The following is a 20,361-nucleotide window of genomic DNA, read 5'->3' on the forward strand; positions in this document are numbered from 1 at the left end:
TACATAACAGCCAAGTATGTTTCCCGAAAGAATGTGGTCTACACCTCCCCGGCCCCAAAAAAATAAAAATAAAATATTTTTACAAAGCTTTGACTTTTCATTGATTTCTCAGACTTGAATACTTAAAAAAAAAAACCCGTTTAATTCCAGCTTTGAGTTGCGACTAATTCAAACTTTTGCAATCTTCCAACACACCTTTAACCTAATTAGGAAAATTTCTGACACAACCAAAAATGGACACAAAAAAAATTAAAAAATGACAGAGGCAAAAGTGACACAAAATACATTTTATTTGAATAAATTTCCAGCGGCACATTACGTAACGAAATAACAATTTACATAATATAGACAACTTTAAAATTCATATATTTCTTCTCATTTATTTTATTTGCTTGTGTACCTTTCTTTTTTTTACAATGCTAAAAAAAATCATTTAATAAATTAAGTATATTAACAGTGAAAAGGCTGCAAGGCATTTAGGCTGCTGCAAATTAAACGACAATACTATTTATAAACATCTTTATTTTTCCTTATTTTCTTTCCTCAAGGTAATTGCTCAGGACACCAACTCCCTCTTCAGTCATACATGAATAAAAATGATTCCTGAAAATTCATTATGTCAAAAGAACATTCCTCCAAAAAGTTAGAACAAGAAAAGAACCTGACAAAGGGTGGATTCACTTTGGTGACAAGAGGTATGGATTTTCTTTTTCCTCACTTCCTTTTGTCAAATTGATGTCCCTTCATGCAGAACTTTAAACTAGTCTTACTTTGTTGTGCATGTAAGCGACTACCTTTGCATTGCACATCTAGTGGACTTCAAACAACAAGAAAAAAAAAACCCCTTCAACTTCACATTCAGTGTGTTTTTGCCAAAACTGGTTTAAAGGTTCATTCAGCCTTTTTCAAGTCATGACAGGAAAACATATTATCCGACATAAGTGGTTCAGAAAATGGATGGAAGCCTCAAAGGGATGTATCAGACGATTAAATATTTTTCCATTTAAATATACTGATGTGCAAAATCTGTTATTTTTTTTTAAAATGAGGTTGTTAGATTTTCATCATGGCACACAATGAAAGTAACACGTAGCTATGACTGGAGAAAAAAACTCTCGCGGAAATGTTTATGCAGTATCATGTACTGCGCATTATTTTTTTTGGTGAACTAAGCGCATGAATTCAGAAATTTGACGTCCTGACAAACAAGAAATGCTATTAACGCGGGTTGACTGAATTCCAGCAGCATTCATAGAGCAGCAGCTAGCAAGGTAACAAAAATTCTGGAATAAAAAAAAAAAAAAAAAAGAACAATTTAATACACACAACTCAAATCTTACACTAATACACATTAGACCTCCGATACGTCACTACTGAACGTATGTTTTTATTTTAAGTGGATCTGTTCCCACACAATTTAGCAACACGGAGAACGCCTGGACCTCCTAACTGGCCAGCAGCCGACAAGCTAAAAACTAAAACCTTTAATAAGCCTTTTTGCTCATTTTACTATTCAACAAGGGTACAGTGTTAAGCTTACAGAGACTATAATTGGTGAAAACTTTGGACCGAGTCTAGCTCCCCCAACACTCACAGTATTTCAGCGTGGCCAGGGTTTGTTAATGTGATATGCACAATTTACCGCATAATTGCACCAAACATTGTTAAAATATGAACTACTTTCTCTTTGCCAAAAGTGCTGTCAAAAAGAACCCCTCAAAAATGGTTCCCTACTGTACACTCACAGTATTAGAAGTTTTTTTAGGGGGACTATGGTGCCCTTGCTAGTCGTGGCCGATCATCCATGGCTTAGGGAAGTGTGGTTCTACAATAATTTGGTTTTGAAAGCGTCATTGGACTTTGCCGAGCTCCGTTCAGGCCCGGCCCGCTTAAGTTTGGTCATCCGATTACTCCGACTGAAAGAGAGGAGTAGAGACATATTTACAGTCCAATCGCAGATATCAATGTTCGACAGAAAATCATTATTACCGTAATTTCCGCACGATAAGGCGCACCATCAATGACTGACCTATTTTAAAACTCTTTTCATATATAAGGCGCACCGTGTTATAAGGCGCATAGAATAGATGCTACAGTAGAGGCTGGGGCTACATTATGCATCCATTAGCTGGGCTGCGCTAAAGGCTCAATATTGATCCATGTATAAGGTGCGCCTGACTATAAGGCGCAGTGTGAGCTTTTGAGAAAATTAAAGGGTCTTAGGTGCTCCCTATAGTGCGGAAAATACGGTACATTATTTCAATAAGAAAACTATTCTTGACATGTTTGGGGGGGATAATCAATTTTTACTGTATAAAAAGAATTCAACGACTTTGAGGAATTATTTAAGAAAACAGGTGTTGGGCCAAACATTGACTTCCCCGAGAATTTTACAATTCTTTATTTTCACTGCACACAGCAGCAAACATTTATCAGTGAAATGCAGTTGAAGCAGCTCACTGGAAAGTGGTTGGGTAAATTCCACAACAGAGTACATTGCAGTCATGAAAAGATAACATGCTAATCTTAGATCAAATGAAGGTTAAAAAGAACACCTAAAAAAAAAACAATGGCTTTGAGGCTCAGAGGGAGGACGCTGTTGATTATTATTTTTGTTCTACATTTCGGAGTTTTGATGTCTTTCCAGAGAAGAGCGAGAAAATACAAAATATCTTTGGAATCATAGCTGATTTTTTTCTGGGTGCAGTGTAATTTCATCACCAGGCAGGCCCTTCATTTACTCATCAGTATAGCAGCTGGAGAACCACACTGTGCGACAGCAGGTGTAGAAACTAACTGCCAGGTGATGGAGGGCTCAGCACGCTTCAACCTCCTGAAAAAGTAAAGCCACCATTTGAGCCTTCCACATCTGAGAGGAGATTAGCTCCGTTGAGAAATGGACTCAAAAGGAATTCAAACCCAGCAGCCCCCTTCTCAACTTTCTCTCCAAGATGGACTTTGTGGATTTTCTCAGATCCACAACAAGGATTTATTCATTTCCAGCTTCTTGTGGAGAGACAAGTCGGTCAGATGTTGGATCTCCTCCTCCCTGATGGATGATGAGTTGTTGCCGGTTAATTAATCCTGTAATAGTGGGGATACTGGCAGGAATGGGGCAACGGTTTTGGGTGAAGAGGCAGAAAATCAGGGGGCTTCGGACACAGCCCTATTGACAGTGTGTTCTGGATTAGAGTGGAGGATGCACCAGCTCTGCTCTGGCATGCAAAGGTGTTTGTTTGTATGTTTGAAGGAAGTCCAGGGAGCATACATAGTCATGACATGACCAAGTTGGCGCAATTTGTGACCGGCTTAGGGGCAACGACTGTTAAATGTATTAATCTTTCATCATATCACATCAGAATTTCTCATGCATTCTTCGAAACTTGCAACAGTTTGGAAAATGTGCTCCAATGCAAATCAAGGTACACAAACTAGGCGCTGTTGGATGATTTGGATATGGAATCTTTTTTTTTTACCATGACTTCAGCCTTATAAATCACCTCAGTTGGTTGGCACTGACATGACTAGTCCAAATCTTCTTCTTTTCCTTTCCCGTTAGAGGTCGCCACAGCGTGTCAACTTAGATGAACGCATATTTGTACTTTTGGTACATAAGGTCAAATGCTTCACACAGGTCCCAGTAGTACTTTTTACGGTTTAATTTAATCTCTTTAATATTTCATATGAGGGACTTACATTTGTGGATGAGTGGCTCATTTTGTCAAATTTGAACTTCAAGTTGGACCTCGGTGATGTCTTATTTTTCCCATCTAGATGAGACAGTCATAGGAAAAGGAAGAATGAACAACTCGTGCTCGACAATCAAGAAGGCAGGTAAAATTCTAATAGCTGAGAGATTACCTGTGGAACTGCGGCACATTATGATGGGAGTTCCTGACACTGGGCTATCAATGCTGATCGAAGGACTAAAGGCAGAGGACGATGCTATGGAGGGATGGCTAACCTGGTTGAAGAACAATTGCAGATAAACAAAATAATTCAAGAATGCAAAGAAGTGGAGATTGGGCACAACATGAACGATCACTGAATCACTCAATCAAACTGCTGTCGTAGTTACACCGTGCATGATATTGAACCATGGGACTAAGCTGGGGTGTCAAACTCACTGTTTCTAGGTCTTCCAAAGCTTCAGGATCCCCTGTAATGCTGCTGAAGCTGCTGGTGCTTGATGAAGACCGAGAGATGTTTGGCCTGCTGCCCGCGCTGTCCTTCAGTTTCATGAAAGGTCTGTAAGATGAAAAGGACATTTTATTTATCAAATGAAAGGTAACATAATAACTGCCATCTAGTTTCTGTAGTGCTTGCTGTCATTAGGGTCATGGGTGAGCTCCGGCCAGACCTCTGGTGGGCAATCAATGGTAGGGCAGATATGTACAGTATAAATAAACAGCCATTCACACTCACACCTCTGTGCATGTAATAAAAAACAAACAAACAAAAAAACTTCACACAGGAAAGCTAGAATAAAAACCTGTCTGCATATGCCAAGTCGACGAAAGCTCCTTGCTTCTTATTGGATAAAATTGAGCAAATCTCACCTTTCTTTGTTAGGGCAGATCTCAGGAGAGCTGGGATTGGATAATGTCTCTGACCTCACTTCCTGGGACAGTGGGCAGATTTCTGTAGCCTTTTGGTCACTACATACAAAAAAAAAATAAAATAAGTATAACCAATGAAGGACACCATCTACTGAATGTTAGAGACAATACCGGCGTCTGGGAAAGGACCGACCTTCGAGTGCATTTATCGGCCGGCGTTTCAACGCTCGAGTGGAGACGAGGGAAGAGTCCCGATCGCCTTTTCACCGGGCTCTTTAGGGAAGATTTAGCTGACAATGCCGGAGGCTTGAAAATAAAATCAAGGCCTTTTAAAAGGTGCTTAAAAACAATTTTCAAATTGCCTATTTTCCATTCAACTTACATTGTAGGTGCTCTTCGTACATTCACTGGAGCTCTGTGGCATTACGCCACCACTTAAACTGGCTGGCACCCCCCCTCCACCACCGGGGCTCCTAAGGCGATTGGAGCCCACCACAGTCTCCATCGAGTGACTCCTCACACGCATGGCCCGCTACAAAGAGAAGGAATCAGAATCAGGTTTAATAGCCAAGTGTGGAACAACACACAAGGAATTTGTCTCTGGCAGTCGGTGCCGCGCTGGTATGACATTCATGTTGAGTACTGAGAAGGACAACAAACAAACTAACAAGAACGAAGAACAGTAGACATTCAATTCATAGGAAAGTAATCCAAAGCTGGTTATGAGTTGGTATTTTATTAGTAGTGTGTAAAGAAATAAAGGGATACGGTGAATTATGCTTGAAAGAAATATACCCACATAGATGTGGCAAAAATACTTCACATTTTCAATAGTTTTTGAGGTTCCACAAAAAAAAAAAAAAAAAAACGCTAGAGGGAGCAATTCTCCATAGCAAGAATCCCATTGAGAGGAAACGACATAAAGTCCCAAGTTTCTTTTCAGTCAGTTTCCAAAGCACACTGGGGGGCAAAAAAGGCAAAAAATAAAACGAACAAAAAAATGGCCACCCATTTTCCACATACAGTGCAACACCTTTAGTGCATAGGTGTCAGTTTTAATTTATTGGGATGAGGGTGTTCAGCCCTTACGAATGGGAGCAAAAATAAAAGCGATGCAGTTTTATTTTGGAGTCTGTGTCTCAACCTGTTCTGAGTCACTACACATCTGGCATAGACAAAATTGTAATTAATTTTATGAATCACCCCCAGTGATTTGTTAGGCACCCTGCTTGGGAATCAGTGTTAAGGGATATCATTAATATGTGATACACATGATGAATTTCATCCGATGAGAGAGTATAATGTATTTTCCATTAATCCATGTTTCTATATTTTGGTATTATGAGGGAAACATGGGAGGCACAGTGAAGTGGTTGTTTGCTTATCTGCCTCACAGTACTTCGGTTTGAATCTGATTCAGCTTCCTTGTGTGTAGTTTTTATGCTCTCTCCATGCATGTATGAGCTTCCTCTCACCTTCCAAAAATATGAATGTTGGGCTAATTGAACAGTTGTGGCTGGTTGTCTTTCCGATTTGCTATTTGGTGGCAACAATGATGTGTACCCTAGCTCGAAGCCAGCTCGGACAGGCTCCAGTTTACACATGAGCTTAATGTGGACAAGCGCTTTATGAAATTGGATGGAAGACAAATGCAGCATATTAAAAATGTTTATTTATTATGAGGCAATCATTTCCTGTATTGTCGGGAGACAATACATGACTACTCCCAGAGCAGCAATGAGTAAAGCAGACACTGGAAGCGACTCCGGTAATTGCAGTATGGCTGTCCAGAGTGCCTGTTAAGATCAAGAGTGACGATTATAACACAGATCCATGAATACATGTACAATGAATGAACGTCATATCCACTGACCCGCCTTTACCCAGTGCAAATCATCTGTTCTTATTTACATATTGAGTAAACTTGCAGATTCATGGCTATCAAAAAGCACAACAGGGATATTTTGGAAGATGAAACCCTTTGTAACCATACAGCCCTTGTGAATAAAATAAGGCATGTAGAAGCAACTCATCTACTCTTGCCAGCTAGGAACAGAAATTGAGGCCACACTTTCTCACCCCAAAATAAAGAACAAGGGGGGCATGGCCTTATCTGATCATTTGGAAGGCAGGGACAGCATGTGGTGTAAAATTAAAAAAAAAAAAAGCCTAGATCTATTATAGTAGTTGGTGTCTGACATTGTAGGAGATGTGGCATATTTTCAAATCTTTTGGAAAGATTTGTTCACCATAAATCACAGCATTGTTGTTGAGCAACTGTGATTTATTGTTTATGTGACAATTACTTGGCACGGATCGCAAACACACAAAAAATCCTGAAAATTGGATCCTACCCAATGGGATAAGGTAGTTAATAATACTATAAGAGTAACAACATAAAAGTCACAATGAAAGATTATACATTCATCAGATTCACCTTGAATGACTCCAGAAGACCACCATGTCCCCCATTCTCCAGCTTGTCCTCCTCTTCAGCTTGGCTGAGACCCAGAGCGGCCTGACTTTGTCTGTGCAGTTCATCGTGGAGGTTGTCGAGCAACGCAGCTCGCGTTCGACCCTGCAATATATTCACAATCATGTGCCCACCGAACATACTGAATACCCGTGCAGCAAGATGGGTATTTCTCTGGTATTCAAAGTGTGTCACCTCAAGTTTGGCGAACTTGTCGGATTTGTAGCAAGCGGTTTCCGCATTAATCAGCTTTGTCAACAGGAAGTTTCGGAACTCAGGGCCCTGGAGAGAAAAAACAGTGAGGGGAAACGGGAGTTTATGAAAATAATTACTGATGATGTGTTTGGATCACGGGCAACCAAAACTAATCCAAGTCAAGCTACAAAACCGAACCTTTTGTGCAAGAATTGAAAATGCTGTACATTTAAGAAACAAGTCTGCCAGTTCTGTCCAAAGGAGTCAATCTAGAAGTAGACATAGACCATGCCTTGTCCAAGGAGTTTGAAATCATGCAGCCTTTGTAATTGTAACTACAGTGATGCCTCGGTTCTTGACCACAATCCGTTCCAGAAAATGGTTCGAGAAGTGATTGGTTCAAAAACTGAATTGATGTTTCCCATTATAATGAATGGAAAAAGAAATAATGCGTTCCAAGCCTAAAAAATTGGGCTTTATAAAGCATTTTTTTTTTTAGCTTTTCCTGATAATAAACTGCATAGTAGAAATACATGTATAGTTTAAATACTTAACATGATAAAATAATTTAAGAAATATATTTATTTTTTGCTTAAAGTGTATGCTTTCGTAGTAGAGTACGCTAAGCTGGGAGTGCATTCCTGTATCTGTAGCGACTTGGCCCCCAGCCTTGTAAACTTTTTTTATTAACAAAAAATGCAGAATAACTATAATATTAACAACTTCCACACCAGGGAAGAACGATCCTAGTTTGTCAAATTTGGGATAGCCCGCTTGAAAACAAACTTGTTCAGGCGTTCTTTTTGGTTTTATTTGTGTAAACAAACTCACCTTTCTAAAGACAGCTGGGTTTGGGAGTGGGGGTCCAAAGGGAGGTACATCTTCTCTTGCGGTGACAGACACCTGTCAAAATAAATAGTTTGAGTGGCGGGACGTACCAAATTTGAAGCAAATTTATTCATTGAGAATCCCGTTTCTACCTTGTATGTTGTGTTGTCCGTACATGCATTTTCAACCTGAACCAGCACATAAGCGTGCAGAAAGTTGGAGGCAATAATGTCAGGGACAAAGGGCGTAGACTCTTCTTGGAAAACTGCTGCCACAATGTCATTTCCTATGTGCCTTTTCCTCTGAAGCTGAGGGGGCAGAGGATGAAATACTGGTTCGCAGACAGTTTGATGTGTGAACTTCACGTCTTGAGATTAAGAAGTGAAGGTCGAGTACCGGTACCTGCTGAACATCACCATCAGTGAAAGGAAGCTTGGTTGATACATGGAACATAATTTCCCTTTGTCTGAAAAGAGTGTAGACAGATTCAACACCTGTCTGCCCATGGGACACGTCCAGCCCGCCACGAAATCTGAAATAGCATGGACAGGGACTTTAGTCACGATGACAAAGCATTTTTACAAATGTTATATGCATACTGTGTAAAATATAGCTATTACAAAAAAATGTTTCAATCAGGAGTTTGTTTCAACCCCTTTTTGCATAAATAAGGTTTTCCTAGGAGATGCCATCATCTTAATTTAAACTGACTACATTAATAACAATACCATTGTTTATCTTAACCACTGAAAAACATCTACCGTAAGAATTAAACAGGCATATTGCTGGAGGACATTTACTTTTTTCCAAGGATACATTTGACCAAGTAGTTTAAATTGATTGTAGACAGGCCAAAATAGCACTTTCGTGGTTACAGCCACTCAAAGTAGTTTGTTTCACTGCAATGAATTCCCACATTCTTTCCGATCACGTAACTTGTTTATGTGATATTTGAGCTTTATAGACACGTTTGTCCTTCGTTCCTAAACTATTGTCTCCTTGTTCAAGTGCTTTCCATCACATCTCACCCCTTAAAATCCTGCAGTTCAATGTTGTCACCCAGGACACTGAGAAACTCCTTGAAAGCTGGAGTTTCTTCATTGTTTCCAAACAGCTCTTCCTCTGTTGTCTGAGTGGAAGAGGAGTATCAGTGACGCAGAGCTGAATACAAGTGAACGCAAACGAAGTTGTGCAATTAAAAACAATCACTCACCTGTCCAAACTTTTGGTAGATCACTCCAAATTTGAAGGTGTTGTTGACTTCATGCTCATCATAAGCGACGATCAACTGCGATCCCTGTGCAACAACAAAAGTGCTACTGAATCCTCGCAGTAGAAAACATGTTGTCGCCGTCTCTAACATGTCCCAGGGGCATCTTTATTTGGCTCGTGTTGCGTCAGGCTGACATGCAAGAAACTCTAACAGTCCCCGACGAGACCAGCGTCCTCATCGCGGCTCCAAGACACAGATGGTATGTTTCCCTCCCTGAGGCAATGGCCAAAGGAAAGCTCCGTCATAGTTCTACACGTGCCTCGCAGAAGGATGAAATTGATCCAGAGTCTGCTTTTTATTTATTTGACCAATAATGTGCTCAGTGAGAATGGCAAATGTTAACTATAACTATGTTCAGAGGGATATAATATAAAAAGGTTTTGCCTGCATTTTTCCCCCCTCTAAGTTTGACGAACTTGAAAAGCTACTGAAGGAGCTGCATTAAAAATAGCAAAAAACGTAGAGGAGGCCTAAGGGAGGCCTTCAATAACCTTTACACGTTCAAAATACAATTTTGAATTTGTAGTATATTGACCCAGCTGATCTTATTTCTATGGTGAGCAACATAAGATTAAGGTTGTGATGGGAGGTTTGGGAATACACTTACCCGAGGGTAAAGCGCCGGGTTGAACTTCAATCCAGTGGCATCGTCACACAGAAGCTGAAAGCACAACAAATACATGAAAAAGTCATTTCTGAGTAAAACCCAAATAAAGAACACTTGTGTTAGGGATTAATAGTGTTTATTAATGGGTGTGTATCTTACTTTTGCAATCTGAGGTACACTGGGAAGCTGGTTAATGCCTACTAAGGATATCCTATCATGGACTGTTTTGGTCCTTGATCTGCAACAAAAGCACAGAAAGCCTTTTAAAACGCGACCATCAGGCACTTAATTTGATAAAATGGAAAGTGTATTAGCATGGAACCAATAAACGTTTTTTTTTTTTTAATGCACCATTTGCCGTGACTCACAATTTACCTAGTGTGAAAGAAAACTATGATCAAGAGATGCATTAAATTGGGAAGTGAAAAATTAGTAATAACTGTTAATGGTTTAATTGCATCCTCCACTTCATTAACAAATATTGCTTGCTAAAAATAAAGTGTCAAAGCATTTGTGGGCCACAATTTCATTGCCTATTAGGCATTTGTGCTGCACAGAAGCATCCAACTAACTCAGTTAGTCGAAAGCTAATATTTTGACTAAGTGAAACCAAAGACTAGACAGGTCATTATGTATCAGTACGGTTTTACACAATTGGAAACTACAATCGCAGTGTCAACTCATTAAATATACCGCAGTGTTCTAATTCCTATGATCGTGTCATTCAAAACTAAGCATTATTATCCCAGTTATTTTGTATGGCTCTTAATGGCTGGTCAGTGTACGCTAAGCCCAATGAACGTCATTACCTGAGCATGATGCGGAGTAATTCTTGCCCTTCAACCTCTTCATGCTTTAAGGACATGATGAGATTTCCTATGCTGCTGCCCGTGCAGTAGTAGTTCATGTGCTCCTACACAAGGTCACATTTGCGAACACGGATGACACATTTGTTAGTGTTGCACGCTTCAACAACTACCTGGTCTATATATTGCGCTTTGGAGGAGAAACACAGACACACACCTTGCCCAGAAAGTGCTTGCGGTAGGCCCGGGCTGTGCTGCTGCACTCCAGACGGTAGCTGTGTTCTTCACCAGGACTCATACCTTCTCCTTCGTCATCCTCTTCACAGAAACTGGACTCTGAAGAGGATGGTGTCCCAGCTGGTGCCTCTACATCCTCGATCCAATAGCCACCAAACTGCGGCAAGATCACCTGGGGATACGGGCCGCCTTTCTCCAGGACCTTGAAATGGTGTTAAAAACAATGTGATCTATTTGATATTTAAAATGATCATAGAATAGTCCACACACCTTCTGACATCAAATGAATGATGTGGATGAGATGACTCACCTCTTCTATCCGTGGGTAAGGAATGTAGTCATCCTGTGAAAGACAACGCACACTTCCATTTCAACATACGTTAAGTGATGTGATATGCAACACCAACACTGACATGGGAAATGACAGCTCAATGTGTAAAAAAGATCAAACGTAAGCTTAAACTAAAGTTGAAGTAGCGCAGTCTTCAGCAAACGTCACTTTAGGTGTGTCTAGCAGTTTAGGGTTGTTGGGGCCCTGTGGTTGTTTGCAAAGACTGGCAGAATTTCGGGGTACGACCTCTAAATACTGCTGAGGCCCATCTGTCTATCCTTTTAACTCTGCAGTCGTGAGAGCCAGAGCAGCTCAAGAAGCAGTTGGAGTTCCCGCAACTTATGATCAGTTAGATTAGGGAGCAATTGATTTTCTATTGCGGAAGCCTTGAGAGGTGACAAAGAGGACAAAGATACAAAGGGGAAACATCAAAACACAAATTGATGAGTGTGAGTGCATCTGCTGACTGGTCACACCTTCCACTTTTTGGTCTCTTCAACTTTAGGGACCTGAATCCGTTTGCAGCATGAGGACGGGAAAAGCACATGGGTCAGAGGTTAATTTGTAACGATGCCAATATTAGGTCTCAAATGGCTTTAGTCTCAAGTTTTTTTTTCCAAGAAAATGCCATTACATTCAACCATTATTGACAACACTGGGCAGTGAGAACATAGAAATAATCAAATACATTAAACTTCACCTTATGCATTAATGGTGCGATTAAACATCATCTGAACTGTGCTACTTGAAAGCAAAACAATAATATAAATTGAAATGTTGTCACTTGAAGCATTGAGTGTAAATCCAGCCTTCGATTACGCTTCACACCAATAGTCAGTTAAAATGGAAACGTCTGCTGGCTGATTCTAATCACCACATTTTTTATTGCATCCATGACATTTTCTCATTAGCTAAGAAACAAACCTTAGTTATACCACTGAGTGAGAAGACAGTCCAAAATAATTATTGCCTTTAACTTAAAACATTAAAGCACAACGACCTTCCCGGTAATATTCCCGTTTAAATTATTCTTCGTATTATTTTTCCGACTGATTCCTCACACGACAACTTACCCTTTTATGGGACCGGACAGTCGAGCTGCGGTGAATCTCGAACAAACCGCTCATAATGAAAATAAGTCAAAACACCTTTTATTTTTACAGGCTACCTTAAATGCGACACTGATCTTTACGAACAGTTTTGTGTACAAAAACATTTTTCTCTTTAAAATTTGTGCACGTTTCCTTGCTGACTGGTGGTTCCCTTGAGTTTGTGCTGTTGTTCGGAAAAAAAAAAAAGCTTGCTAACTTACTAATTAGAAGCAGCTGGTGGACGTTGGTAATTCATAAAAACACGGGTGCAAACAATTCAATTTAAGAAGTTTTCATGACTCTAACATGGATCACATTCCTGGTAATAGCCAAGTCTTGACAGACTTTGGTGAAGCCCAACAATACGGTCACAATCCTAATTTTCTATTCTATTCAAGGACACTCGCTGTTTGTTCGGACCTTCTATCTTGAGTCAGATGAAAACAGAGTGGGTCATACATGCTAATGTGCTTTTCTCCACACCCAAGCAGGCGGTACAGACGGTCATCCTCTCGCTCGCAAATCAGCATAAACCAGCCATAATCAATGTTGCTTTTCGCATTTGACAAGTGATTCAGCGTTGTTGGGACACTGCAGCACAAAGGCACCTCAAGCTTTCCATCAAATGTGTGCGTATGCAATGTGCATTATATTTGGGTTTTTACTTAAAAATAAAATCCGCTTTTGAGAAAAGCAAAGTAGTGCCTTGAGATACGACTTTGCTTTGTTGTCGCAAATCATCTTTTCCCTTTGGAAAAAAGAACATTGTAATGAGTATTGGGAAAAATAACACTCCATCAATTTTCTTCACCACTTACCCTCACGAGGGTCGCGGGGAGCGCTGGAGCCTGTCCCAGCTGTCAACAGGCAGGAGGCAGGGTACACCCTGAACTGGTTGCCAGCCAATCGCAGGCCACATGGAGACAAACAGCCGCACTCATAATCGTACTTAGGGGCAATGTAGAGTGTCCAGTGAATGTTGCACATTTTTGGAACGTGGGAGGAAACCGGAGTGCCCGGAGGTAACTCACGCAGGCACGGGGAGAACATGCAAACTCCACGCAAGCGGGTCTGGCATTGAACCCTGGACTTCAGAACTGTGAGGCCAACGCTTTACCATCTGCGCCACCGTGCCACCAAAATAACACTCCATTATATTGTAAAAACATAAATAGAATGTTAAAATACATTTATGTCATATTGCATCAATTGAATGCTGCTCCGTCAGGAGTGCCCATCGTGGGAACGACGGGGCAGTATAGGACAGACAGAGGTGGAGAGAATTCTCTTAATGGGCTTACTATGAATCCTGCTTGAGTTGTTAACAATCATATAGTAGCAGGGAGTGTCCTGCCTATAACTTAAGTGGGATTCATAATAACGCTTCAGGACAGCACTAATATTAGTAGTTTTATGCAGAAGATAAAAAAGCTGTGAGAACCCTTAAATTGTCTGTCTACATGTTCTTGCTGCACCTTTTGTGTTCAATCAAAAGATTAAACCACCAGAACAGGCTTGCTAATAAGCGGGTATTTTAAATACACAAGCGATGTATTTAGTTTGACAATAAAGTTGGCAATAAAAAAGATTGAAGCCTGTTTTTGATTAAATGTTGCTGAACTGTAGCTTATTGTAAAAAGTGTTGCGTTCACAGCCAGCATACTGCGCTTGTACCTCAAGCATGGGGTACAAAAAAATAAATGGTGGAGTTGCTCGGATCTCAAGACTCTATTGGCCTGAAATGACCTCTTGTTTAGAAACGTCAGCGAGGTCTTTGTAGAAGCAGAGTTTACGATATGGCTCGTAATTGGAGTCTCGTTAGCTTGTGCTTCATTTTGGGCTTCGTAAGTATACATAGATGACTACATTACCACACACAGTACATGAACATTTTCTCTTGAAGAGTACAAAGTGAGTTCTGAAAGCAGAATCAAGCCATCATTGCCACCAAGATCATACATAAATGTACTCGCTTGCGTGTCAGTAATGGTCCGTCTGTGTCTGTCTGTGTGGATATTGACGTCACAGCAGTTGCAGTCACAGGGGACCCATTGTCCACAATAGAAAACAGATCACAAAGGCGCTCGTAAGAGGATTCCATTTTCTCTCTCAGAGACAAAGAAGAGGAGGGAGAAAGAGGGAGAAAGCGGTTGGGTCCAAAAACGTGACATTCATCAGCGCCATCTTTTTAATGCATTGAAGGAGACACACAGTTCTCAATTCTTGAGTTCTGTTGGCACAGCCCAAGAGAGCAGATCGATGCAAGCCAAGGTTCAGAGAAGATGGATGAGGGCCACAGTTTTTGGTGTGTAACAGACTATTTGATCATTCGGCTGTATTGATTAGCTGTCATTCTCCAGTTCTCGCCCACAAAGTGTCTCTCTGTCGTCTTCACTCAGACCTGCACTCGTGGATTTATAAACAATACTTTGCAAGTAGGATGTAAGACTTATCTACTTTTCATTACGCTTAATTGGGCGAGGAAGCATCTTGGACACTAAAGCATTCAAAACGTACCCTGCGTGTCACAGAGTGATTTCTAGTAGACGTACTGAAAAAACAAAAACAAAAAACAAAACAATGATAAATATACTGATTCGCAGGGAGGTCAGATTTGTCAGTCCAACCAAATCCCGTCACGTCCTTTTACTGTAAAATGAAGACTGAGGGGACCATACCATTTTTTATTCTTGGGTATTAAAGCCCTATTAAAAGTAAACCTAAATAAATCTGGAGCCCTGTACTCATACTGATATGTAATTGTAACAGGCAATAACTTACGTCAGTGGGAAAATGTATTGTGTTTTGTTTGCACTTTCATGAAATATCCACAATGGATGTCTTTAAAATTTTGTTTTTCAGTCTTAAATATTTCAGGGTTGAGGCCCAGTAGCTCAGTGTTTAGAGCACTGGTTTGGTAAACCAGGGGTTGTGGGTTCGTATCCCACTGGGGCCTCCACTCCCTGAGGAGGGTTGCGTCAGGAAGGGCATCTGGCATAAAAATTGTGCCAAACATATGTACGTTCATCTGAGATGACACGCTGTGGCGACCCCGAAAGGGACAAGCCGAAAGAAAATATTTCAGGTTTCCAAATCACGTTGCTGATGTAATCTTTAAGAAATGAAAAAATGCATCGTTTGTTTTGCGAGGTACTTTCATATCCTTTTAGGGTAGTCCTTTATTATAAAACCATTTACCTCCTATTTTCACTTAAGAAAGGGGAAATAATATTAATGAACATCTTTAAAAAAAATGAGAAGAGTGTGGAGTAACTTTTGCCTCAGACTTATTGAGGACTACTTTTACTAAGACAAACTTGTAGTTGGAAAACTCACGTGAGTTTCAGAATACACACACACACACAACACACACACACACACACACACACACATATATATATATATATATATATATATATATATATATAAAACCTTATTACCTTATTTCCTGCATTTGTCTGCTAAAGTCACCTACTTAGGCAGTGCAATGAGGCATTTAGGTGTTTACCAATCAGGCTAAGTCAACTGAGCTGCTAAAAACAGCCGTTTAATTTCCGTGAACGTGACGGGGTTGCTGGCCCCATGCTCTTCTCAGAGATGGGACAAATAAAGTACATTTACCTTTATGTAACTCTTCACCAGTGTAGAAAACGCTCCTATACAAATGCATCTTATCAGTGAGTTTTTTTGTCCATCTTTGAGGTCTATCAACTCTTAAGCCTTCAAAACATTTTTACATCTAAATAAACCTGAGAAATGCTTTTTTCCCCCCTCTCTATCTTTCTCTCTCTTAGAGATCCTCTTTTCACCACTTGTTCCATTCCCCTTCACATTTCTGTGCTTTTCATTCCTCCTCCTCCCACCTCACCCTTCACACCCCCCTCTCGGTTTTTATACCCGCATCTGTGCTCACACCATTGAGAGCCTGTGTCCTTGGGAGCCCGCAGAGGGAACAAAGGGGTCACAGAAAGGAAGAAAAAAAAAATCGATAAATTCCATACAGAGAATGAGAAGTTATTCAGCAGAGCTATCTTTTGCAAGGCTGCATGCTAACTGATGAATAATAGCAAGCAAGAACACCCATCTGGTTGACATACATTGATTTCATTAACCTTTGATTCATCTTTCCATGTTTAACTAGATTTGGGTAAGAGAAATGCAACAGTCAGTCATGATCACGCATATTAAATCCATATTCCAGACATTGTTTTAGCACTCGTGGTGTGAGTTCCTTCTTTTGCACATTTGCGCCAATCAAAAGAAGAAATTAAAACAAAGGAAATGAAAGGGTGACACCCACACAAAATGCACTAAAGTATGAGGAGGCCTGGGCAAATGCACATAATATGTACTTGCATGTCACTCGTTCTTCCTCAACAATGCACTCATGCAAGTTGGAACACAAAAAGGACCTTCACCAATTCCACAAAGTTGCAACAAGATAACCCGTCCACATATATTGCATGCTTAAAATAAGGACCAGAGAAATCGAGGCGTCCAATTTCAACCATTCATTTACAAAATGGTGCCTCGCAATAGACTGTTTTTGACCACATTACTACATCCGGGGCACGTGGCCATGTTGAATGGGTTGACTCCACTGACCCACCGTTCACTCTATGGCTTTTGCACACAGACCGGAGTGACACAAATGTTTGTACAACTATTAAAAGTGACGCATGATGGCTAAAAAGACTGGAAAGTTATCGGGCTCATTAGATGTTGTTTCAAGAAACCGTTACGACAAGAAGTGTGCTTTGATCGACAATATCGACCCATAATGCTTGGAGAAACACAAATGGAGCACACAAATGTGAGCGTCGGTATCCTATCCAGACATTGTCAACTATCTCCTCTTCTTGACAAGCGCTTATAACGTGGACTAACTAAAGAATAACAAAGGTCTAGAGGCCTTCAACAATTTCATCAATCTAGGTTCATGATGCGGCGGTATCCATTGTAAGCACAATGCCAAAGTTAGTGTAGGGCACAATGCAATTTCAATATGTACCGCGTGATTACAGTCAGCGTTGTGTTAAATTATGTTGATTATACCAAGGAAAGAGGTGTGGATGATTATTTTCGTTTTTGTTATCGAGAGGGAGAGAGAGAGGTTCGACCGGGACGAGTCCCAAGTGGATCCCGCACCCTTTTCTCCACTTCCACGGCTACATTTTTAACTCAACTCACGAACAGCTGGCAGTGCGGTAACCCGTTTTTGCAAACTTATTATAGTGAAACAGAAAATACAGATTTTGGAGACATGCATTGCATTCACACACGAGTATTATGTAGGCCCTTGGCCCTAAAGAATACTTCAACTTCACAGAACTTAGTTATTGCTAAGTAGGTGTGAAATTCCAAAAGTTATCCAGTGCTTACCAAGAGAAAAATGCTCCGAGCAAACTCGGACGTAAGGGAATGACTAGGCTGCTAGATCAGCTCTGCTCATACGAAACAGCCACAGTTGTCGCCGTTTGTTTGCTAACTGCTCGGTTTTCTCGCACTGGTTCTTGATCACAGCTGGCAGTCGAAAGAAAGTCGCTTTCGTTTGAGCAACCGATAACATAGCAGCGCGCCACCATTCATATGCCTTTCTGAAATGATTCCTGCTTAGTTACGGTTCGTTTATTTGAATTCACCAAACCAAAATGGCGCCCGCGTTCTAAATCGGAAGGTGTGTGACATCAGTCGAAAACAGTCGATACCTTTGTGTGGTGTTAACATTGGGGAAGCTCTACAAAGACAATATGACAATAGCATGAGCTCATACCTGCATCCTCTCCAGCATATCGAAGAATTCTGCAGACTGGGGGAAAGAGGAAAACAACAATTAAAAAAAAAAACTGACTGTGGACTCATCAATCCAGTATATTGACATCAATCATACAGTCAAAAATTTACAAAATAAAGACCTAAATCCGCATTCACAACATGAGCCGTGTTGGCAGCAGCGGGCCTGGCGCTCAAGTTCATTGTGTTCTTGCAGCATTAAAATAAGTGAGTCAAGTGAAAAGACGCCTCTTCTCACACCCATGTGCACACACAGTGATAAGCAACCACTTCCTCCGGGAGGACCGTGTAGACACATAAACAAGTATATGGCTGCTTCCATAAATGCATTTACACATCCTCATCCCAGGGGTTCCCATGTTGACATCCAATCAAGCAGTGACGCTGAAAACGGCATGCGCGCTACTGTTCGTGCAGGTTTTGGGTCGTCTTTCATGAAATTATGGGAACAAAAATAAACGTGATCATAAAGAGTTCACGTTAACTGGAACACAGCATTCGCACACCGCTTTGCAACATCCAACAAAAATCTCACCCTTCCGAATAAAAGAAGGATGTGACCTCAAAGTCAATCATACCCTCGAAGTGCAGCTCTTCAAGACGGAAATGGCTTCAAAGACATTTTACAAGCGTTGGAGTTCTTCCAGTAGTTAAAAAAAACCTGTCGATTCCAACATTTTGAGAGCACGGATAAAAACCAGTGTGACTTGAATTTACTTTTGATGAAAACTCATAAATTTACTGCCGCTGCCTCCACCTTCATGCAGCGCAGACTTCTGGCAGGCTTATCACAGGGTTAATATTAACAGGATAGACAGGATGGAAAATGGGAGTCACTAGGGAGAACTAAAAAAAAAAAAAAAAAAAAGATAGCAAGCGCCTTCTGTTTAAGTCTCTCACAACATTAACAAGAAATATTTATCAATTAAATTTGGATTTTTTTCCTTTTAGCATTGTATATTTCGAACATCAATTACAATGACCTGATTTCTTATTGTACCTCTTCCGCAAAAGTGTCGGCAAAAGTGGAAAAAAGACGGTTGCGTTTGCTTTTATGAGCAGCGTATTCTACTTTGAAAAGAATGAGTAAGCAGATTGACTAACCTTCATTTAATGTAAAGCCACACACACACAAAAACTTATATAAAAAAAGCAGTGTACTACTCGGTCCCAGTCTATCGTTTACTGTTTACTGTCCTGTACTTCATGCCATATGCTATCTGTGTGAGGAAACCCCAAAATGTGGGTGTTTCCTATTAAATCCAACCATTCGCCTGCCAAGGTATACATTTCACGCTTCACAGGCTGTATGGTAAAATCAACAACTGGAAGCTAAGAACATCATATTGTATATGTATGTATATATATATATATATAAACCACACGTAGAAAGGGACTTCTGGAAAGCTATCAAATGTATGCAAAGGGAGTGCACCAAATATTTGATTGAGCTGATCAAAGAGGATCTGGGAGTTGGCTATAGGAGCATTTTATTCGTGATATAAATTGTTAGGCGGCATGGTGGTTCTGATGGTAAAGCGTTGGCCTCACAGTTCTGAGAGCCCGGGTTTGATCCCGGCCCTGCCTGTGTGGAGTTTGCATGTTCTCCACGTGCCTGCGTGGGTTTTCTCCGGGCACTCCGGTTTCATCCCAAAAACATGCAACATTATTTGGACACTTTAAATTGCTCGTAGGTGTGATTGTGAGTTCGGGTGTATGTCTCAATGTGCCCTGCGATTGGCTGGAAACCAGTTCAGGGTGAAGAATTATTTTTATCTTCACCTGTTCAATTCTGCTTCAAACATGGTACCGTCAGCTGAAGTTGCATTTGCAGACTTTGCAGCCTTCAACAATAAAGCCATCATAATGGCACAATGATGAGTAACTGTAGCTATTGCATTTTTATTGATTTATTTATGCTTGGATGCCATGTCATCAAAATGTCAATACGTTCTCCTTAAATGTTCTCGTGTGCACCTCCCAGCTCCCTTGACAAATCTGTTACCTAAGGTATTTTCATTTGAAAGTGTTTTTTTCCCCTCTCAATAGATTTCAATGACATTTACAAGTCTGAGGAAAACGGTGTGCTTCATTATCTCCAGCCAGCCTCATAATTTGCATTTTTGGCGTATGCACATTCATTCACAGTTTACATGTGGTGGGTGTGT

The 20,361-nt window shown here is 40.6% G+C and overlaps 1 protein-coding gene across 14 annotated transcripts in view; it reads right to left on the reverse strand.

Annotated features, from left to right (window-relative positions):
* Positions 1-272: 272 nt before the first annotated feature.
* Positions 273-20,361, reverse strand: part of LOC133504477 (rap1 GTPase-activating protein 2-like) — a 94,763-nt gene continuing 74,674 nt past the window's right edge. For 5 of the 14 annotated variants that reach the window (XM_061826732.1, XM_061826728.1, XM_061826724.1 and 2 more), the window contains 21 exons: positions 18,174-18,209; positions 11,786-11,818; positions 11,289-11,321; positions 10,959-11,180; positions 10,745-10,848; positions 10,095-10,173; positions 9,936-9,989; positions 9,269-9,352; positions 9,084-9,184; positions 8,458-8,587; positions 8,208-8,363; positions 8,059-8,130; positions 7,228-7,314; positions 6,997-7,137; positions 4,942-5,091; positions 4,753-4,865; positions 4,560-4,658; positions 4,128-4,248; positions 3,862-3,964; positions 3,697-3,770; positions 273-1,916 (listed from right to left, as the gene is read on the reverse strand). In XM_061826732.1, the coding sequence (XP_061682716.1) occupies positions 1,908-1,916; positions 3,697-3,770; positions 3,862-3,964; positions 4,128-4,248; positions 4,560-4,658; positions 4,753-4,865; positions 4,942-5,091; positions 6,997-7,137; positions 7,228-7,314; positions 8,059-8,130; positions 8,208-8,363; positions 8,458-8,587; positions 9,084-9,184; positions 9,269-9,352; positions 9,936-9,989; positions 10,095-10,173; positions 10,745-10,848; positions 10,959-11,180; positions 11,289-11,321; positions 11,786-11,818; positions 18,174-18,209 (2,001 nt within the window). In that variant the 3' untranslated portion in view covers positions 273-1,907. The other 9 variants (XM_061826726.1, XM_061826730.1, XM_061826725.1 and 6 more) reach the window with 7 other exon arrangements.

Source organism: Syngnathoides biaculeatus, chromosome 8 (genome assembly GCF_019802595.1).
Source record: "Syngnathoides biaculeatus isolate LvHL_M chromosome 8, ASM1980259v1, whole genome shotgun sequence".
In the NCBI taxonomy this organism is placed as follows: Eukaryota; Metazoa; Chordata; class Actinopteri; order Syngnathiformes; family Syngnathidae; genus Syngnathoides; species Syngnathoides biaculeatus.